The sequence below is a fragment of the Egretta garzetta genome, unplaced genomic scaffold, assembly GCF_000687185.1.
Source record: "Egretta garzetta isolate BGI_Z169 unplaced genomic scaffold, ASM68718v1 scaffold101, whole genome shotgun sequence".
Taxonomy (NCBI): Eukaryota; Metazoa; Chordata; class Aves; order Pelecaniformes; family Ardeidae; genus Egretta; species Egretta garzetta.
In genome coordinates, this window is record NW_009258666.1 from 2,055,803 (window position 1) to 2,061,741 (window position 5,939).

General features: G+C 54.9%; 2 protein-coding genes across 2 annotated transcripts in view; one reads left to right on the forward strand and one right to left on the reverse strand.

The window, feature by feature from the left end:
* Nucleotides 1-4,090, forward strand: part of EIF3I (eukaryotic translation initiation factor 3 subunit I) — a 4,376-nt gene extending 286 nt beyond the window's left edge. The window contains exons 2-11 of the mRNA XM_009648529.2: nt 76-168; nt 291-378; nt 959-1,024; nt 1,406-1,555; nt 1,655-1,782; nt 2,043-2,153; nt 2,555-2,644; nt 2,982-3,055; nt 3,258-3,350; nt 3,683-4,090. Coding sequence (XP_009646824.2) covers nt 76-168; nt 291-378; nt 959-1,024; nt 1,406-1,555; nt 1,655-1,782; nt 2,043-2,153; nt 2,555-2,644; nt 2,982-3,055; nt 3,258-3,350; nt 3,683-3,764 — 975 coding nt within the window. The 3' untranslated portion in view covers nt 3,765-4,090. The remainder of the gene's footprint in view (nt 1-75; nt 169-290; nt 379-958; nt 1,025-1,405; nt 1,556-1,654; nt 1,783-2,042; nt 2,154-2,554; nt 2,645-2,981; nt 3,056-3,257; nt 3,351-3,682) is intronic.
* A 651-nt stretch (nt 4,091-4,741) lies between these two features.
* Nucleotides 4,742-5,939, reverse strand: part of LOC104134996 (myotubularin-related protein 9-like) — a 4,678-nt gene continuing 3,480 nt past the window's right edge. The window contains exons 8-11 of the mRNA XM_035904039.1: nt 5,866-5,938; nt 5,553-5,773; nt 5,284-5,435; nt 4,742-5,158 (exon numbers count right to left, since the gene is read on the reverse strand). Coding sequence (XP_035759932.1) covers nt 4,995-5,158; nt 5,284-5,435; nt 5,553-5,773; nt 5,866-5,938 — 610 coding nt within the window. The 3' untranslated portion in view covers nt 4,742-4,994. The remainder of the gene's footprint in view (nt 5,159-5,283; nt 5,436-5,552; nt 5,774-5,865; nt 5,939) is intronic.

The following is a 5,939-nucleotide window of genomic DNA, read 5'->3' on the forward strand; positions in this document are numbered from 1 at the left end:
CGGCCCGGGAACGCCGTCCCGGGGGCCAAGGCCGCGCCTCGCCTGAGGCATTAAATGGCGTCTCCCCCCTCGTAGAAGCCGATCCTGCTGCAGGGCCATGAGCGCTCCATCACGCAGATCAAGTACAACCGGGAGGGAGATCTGCTTTTCACCGTGGCCAAGGATCCCGTGAGTGCGGCAGGCCCTGCTTTCCCCTCCTGCCCCCCACCGCCATAATTGACCGGTTCTTCGTCAGTCCCCTTAATTAATCCGTCAGGTAAGAGGGGTGCTTGGTTGTTTTATTCTCCCAGATTGTCAACGTTTGGTACTCGGTGAATGGAGAGAGCCTCGGCACCTACAATGGCCACACGGGAGCCGTCTGGTGTGTGGATGCAGACTGTATCCTTTGATCGTGGAAGCCGGTCTGTCTGTCCCATATATTTTCTTTATAGCGATTCCCTTGAGCTGATTCCTCCCAACTACTGCACTGTTTCCTCTAGAAGAGGAGCACGGGGGTGATGCAGTGCGTTCAGCTCTTCTCTGACTCCATCTTTTGGGTATTTTTCTTCCCAGGCTGTTGTTTAGAATAATGCGTGCTGCACGCCCCATCTGCTCTCATTTGAGCGTTGTTGCTTTTGCTGTGGTGGCCCTGGGAGCTCAGGGAAGGTGTCCAAGTTGCACAGGGACTTCCATCTCCAATGTGGGCAGCAGGTATTGGAGACAAAAATATGCAAAGGTTGTGTTAATGCAAGAGCTGGAACCTTTTAATATTTCAAGAGAAAAGTTGTGGGGTTTGTAATGGAAGCACTTGGATTCCCTGTCTGTCCCTACTGGAGTATTGCTGGTCCTGGAATGGAACCTGTTCAGTCTCTGTGTAATGCAGCTTTTTAATCTTGCATATAAATATGCTGCTGAAGTTTAGGTGGTAGCTTTTTGGGGCTGAGAATGCGCTGATGATATTCCCTAACGAGTGACCTAGGGGACACACGACACGTGCTCACTGGCTCTGCGGATAACAGCTGTCGGCTCTGGGACTGTGAAACAGGTAAGGCTCTGCTCTTCCCACGTGGCTGTGGTTCGAGCCACAGCTCTGTCCTGCTGCAAAGTCTGCTGAGCTTGGAGGAGGTGGTGGTGGTGATGTAACACATGCTTGTTTGCCCCCCTGAAGGAAGTCTGAACCCTCACTCAGGCTGCTGGAGGGGAGGGGTTATGTATGTGCCTGATTTCTAGTGAGTAGTGAATTTATTCACTTTACCGCCCAGGCAGTCAAAACGTGCGGTTAGTGCTTGCAGGTCACCGAACCTGCTCGTCAGCTACGCCCGATGCTCTCATCCTCCCTCTGACCCTGCTGTTCAGCTGCTTATTTTCATTAACCTTGCAGTAAAAGACCCGGTGAAGCGACTGACGGTTTCTGCTCTGTGTTCAGGAAAGCAGCTCGCTCTGGTGAAGACCAGCTCAGCAGTGAGGACGTGTGGCTTCGACTTTGGAGGAAACATCATCATGTTTTCCACGGACAAGCAGATGGGATATCAGTGTTTTGTGAGCTTCTTTGACCTCCGGGACCCCAGCCAGATCGGTGAGGAATCCGGGCCAGTGCCTGCACCGGGGAATAAGGGGAAGCGTTGATCGCCGGAGCTGGTGCCACTGTGTCTGTCTGTCTCCTTCCTTCCTGCAGAGAACAACGAGCCTTACATGAAAATCCCCTGCAGTGATTCTAAAATCACTAGTGCTGTGTGGGGCCCTCTGGGAGAGTTCATCATCGCAGGACACGAGAGTGGAGAGCTGAACCAGTTCAGTGCCAAGGTCAGTCTGATAAGGAACAGCATCTCCCTCGGGCAGCAGTGTCTGGGGGGAGGATAGCGCAGCGTTCCTGTTGTGGTCATGGGACAGAATATGGGCTTTTTGGCTCAAACCAGCAGCCTTGTGGAAGGATAGTTAATATACACGTCTCCCTTGAGCAAGGCTGATGTACCAGTGTCTGCCCTGCATGTTTTTCACGGAGAAGTCACGTGTACGCTCGCTTCACTTGCCAGCAGGCTGAAACTGCCTTCTTTACCCTTCAGTCAGGGGAGCAGCTTTCAAACATCAAGGAGCACACCAAGCAAATCAACGATATTCAGACCTCCAGGGACATGACCATGTTCATCACTGCCTCCAAGGACAACACAGCCAAGGTGAGGCCTCCCGTCAGAAATGCAGTGGACTGTTGGTATTTGTTTGCAGGACCTCTGCTCGGAGCCGTGGCTCCTTAGGAATGTAAGTGTAAAGTCGAAGCTTAGTGGGGAAGCCCAGTGAGAAAGGGGAGGCACCACCATGTTAAATTAAGAGCCAGGCATTGGAAGCAACATTGCCAAAATTAACGCTGCTGTTCGCTACCTCCGGAAGGTGACAGAGGTGGTGAGAGTTACCTGAGGCCAGTATTACGGGATTCTGAGGAAATGTTTGGGGATTTGGGTGACCATGAGCTAATATCTGCCCAGGTGAGGACTAGCAGCCAGGTTTGTGTGACTTAATTGTGACTTAATTGGGCTGCCAGCCCTCTCACGGAGTAACTCTCTCTTTTTTTGCCACCTAGCTATTTGATTGCACAACACTCGAGCATTTGAAGACGTTCCGGACCGAGCGACCGGTGAACTCTGCTGCCCTCTCCCCCATTTTTGATCACGTAAGAATGAGTTTGCTCATTGTAACGGTCTTACTGTGACTCCTGCTTTGTCCCAGGCAGCTGGAAGGCAGAGTGTTGCCAGTCCAGTTTTTTAAAACGTGACTGTGGGATGGGTCTGGGGCACTGCAGTGCAGTCTGATTTTGTGTCCTTTGATGCTCAAACAAGTGCGTTTGGGAGGCAGGAACTTCTCTGGGGCTGCGGTCAGTCCTACTCATGAGTTTGTGGGATCTGCTGGGTTAGTAGGAGGCTTCGCTGAGGCTTGGCTCCCTCCTCTCCTGGCTGCTGCCGAGCGTGGTGTGAGCAGCACTGAAGTGTTGTGGCTTCTCTCCTTTGCAGGTTGTGCTTGGTGGTGGGCAAGAGGCCATGGATGTGACCACGACCTCCACCAGGATTGGCAAATTTGAGGCAAGGTTGGTCCTTTTCCTCCGGCAGGATTGAGTTATCACCTGAAGAACCCCTGACAGCCCAGGGGTGCTTGGCCCAGAGCATCTTGCTCCTGGCCATGTTGGAGCAGTCATTAAACTTGCGGGGCTTTTTTGAGGAAACCCCAGTTGTGTCCCTAACCAGGCTCCTGACTTCTTGTGATAATTGAAATCTTCTTCCTTCTCCCAGGTTCTTCCACTTGGCTTTTGAAGAAGAGTTTGGCAGAGTGAAGGGTCACTTCGGTCCAATAAACAGTGTTGCTTTTCACCCCGACGGGAAGAGGTGAGGCTCTTTGGGGGTCTTGCAGCGTGCCCCAGTCAAGCCTAGCCCACCTTCTGGTGAGCATATGGCTGGGCTCACAGGAGCTCTGCAGTGGGAACGGAGCCAGCACCTTCCTCAATTCTCCTATTCCAGCCCTGCTGCCTCCCCGCAGGCTGTCCGGGGGGTTCACTATTGCACCTTTTGGCTGCATCACTGGTACCGTTTCTGTCCTGCAACTCCTTTCTTAGTTTTTAGAGGGGGTTGTGAGGACAGGCTCCAGTAATGGTATAAACCTAGATGCTGTGAGCTGCTGACAACTTTGGTGACTTTATCTTGTTTTTCCTCCCGTACAGTTACAGCAGCGGGGGTGAGGATGGCTACGTTCGCATCCATTACTTCGATCCCCAGTACTTTGAGTTTGAATTTGAAGCATAAAGGAGGAATTCCTCTCCTCTTCCCTTTCCTCTTCCAATCCATCGGCTCCTGCGCAGCACTCTTGCTGAAGTTAGTCTGCTCCACAGGACGCAGCGGGAAGCAGTTAGCAGCAAATTCGGGGGTTGGGTGAAGGTGGGGAACTACAAACCCAGCTGGCTCAACAGGGCAGGAGTGGCTTTCACAGGAGGTCGTGAAGGCGAGGAAGGGAGTTGGGCTGCCTGCCTGCCCCCGGGGATGCTAGCTTCCTGCCCTGCTGGGCATATTTATACATCAGGAGAAAAAAAAATTGTCGGGAAATAAATAGAAATCTTTTATAAACACAAGGAAAAGCACCTCCATGGTTGGGTTTTTTTTCCATTCTGGAACAAAATTGACCTGAGCACTTTGCTTTCCCGGCTCTGTTGGCAGTGCCTTGCTCCCCACCCATGGGCAGGCAGCAGTGCTGGTCCTCCTGGGGCCTCTGTCCGCCCCAGGTTAACTCTTTCCTGGGGAGGAGCTGCAGTTCAGGTCCGGCCCTGAAGTGTCAACAGGCTGGAAGCGCAGCAGCCGGTCATTGTTTTCCAGATGACATGCACGCGCCCAGTCCTGGTGCTTTGTTTATTTGCTGGACTGTCCCTGAGCCAACTTTCCTCATGGAACAGTTATTTCCTGCACTAGCACGCTTGTGTTGCAAATCCTCATCCTTCCAGCCCTCTCGCCCTGTGTCTGTCTGTCTGGAGGGGTGGTTTGTATCTCTTTCCTTCCTCAGAACTGGGGTCAAGGGCAGATATCCCGGCCTGGCTCCCAGCTCAGAGCGATTGATGCAACACTTAAACTGTAGCCCACGTGCCTTTTGTGGAGAGGGTGTTGTAGGTTTAGAGTGTTCTGCTGCTCTGTTTTTGCTGTGCCTGGCAGCCGGGCAGGGGCAGGAGCTGCGAGCCAGGCACGCAGCAGCGGGAGCTGCCTCCTACCCTTCTGCGGTCCAGGTACGAGCGCTGCGGGGGAAGAGAACTCCTGCCCCTACGTAAGAGCGGAAAAGCAGGCATGAGCTGCAAGAGAGAGAGCACTTTACTGAAACAAGCTCAGTCTGTGCAGCCCAGAGGCTGCAAAAGGGAGCCTGTGTGTCCCCCGCCTCCCAGTGCTGTCCTCCGGGCTCCACGGGGCCTGTGTCCCGCACAGCGCTTCCCCGGGAAAGCTGCAGCATCACCTCGGCCCGGCAGCCCATGGGGGCCGGATTGCCCATGCTGCTGTTCATCTTTCGTTCTCCGTCCGGGCAGCGGGGTCAGAGAGGGACTGGCTCAGCCTGTTCCCTGCGCTCTCCTTGACCAGGGGGTCACTGTCATCTACTAACCGCTGGATCTCTGCCCAGGCCTCGTCCAGGTGCTGGGACGAACGGATCCATCGGAAGAATAAACCTAGGAGAGAAGGGGCTGTGTGTTATTACAGCTGTGCCATAGCCCGAGAGAGAGGGGAAAAGCAGAGCAGCTTTCCCTCAGCTCAGAGCTGAAGATGGGTTTTGTGAGCACTGGACCCAGCTTACCCTGCCAGAGCTGGATGCTCTGGGGCTCGACGGAGGGCCAGATGACGAGGGTGTTGAGTGAGTAGAGAGGGTTCAGGTACTTCTTCTTCTCCCCAGGCTGGTTCAGGCAGGCCCAGAGGGAGTGCGTGCTCTCCTTCACTTTACACAGGCACCTACGGGAGAGTCAAGATGCGTTTCAGTCCCTGCCGGGGGTCGTGGGACCACACGTGACCCAAGGGCATGGTGATGTCTCCGGCAATGTGGTGTCCCCCACCTCCCTCCCCACTCGCCTCTCCTTCTCGTTGTTGCAGAGGAAGGTGCCATAGTCAGAGGCGTAGGCGTTGTCGAAGAGGGCGAGGAGGAGGCACTCGCTGAACTCCAGGGAGAAGGGGAACTGGCGGCTCAGCTGCCACACGCAGTCGAGGAAGAGGAGGAAAAGCGGCGCCTCCTGCTTCAGCCGGGCGTGGGAGTAGGCAGAGCGGGCGCAGCGGAGGTGGAAGGGATGGCCAGCCTGCGGGGCCCCCCGAGAGGGGAATAACAGGAGTGAAGGGGAGCTGGGGGTGCCTAGCTGGGTCCTCAGCCCCTTGGGACTACCGGTCTCACCTCGATCCACTCCCGCTCCAGCAGCCCCTGGAAGCCTGCCAGCGTGCGGCAGGACGGGGCCAGGATCACCTTGG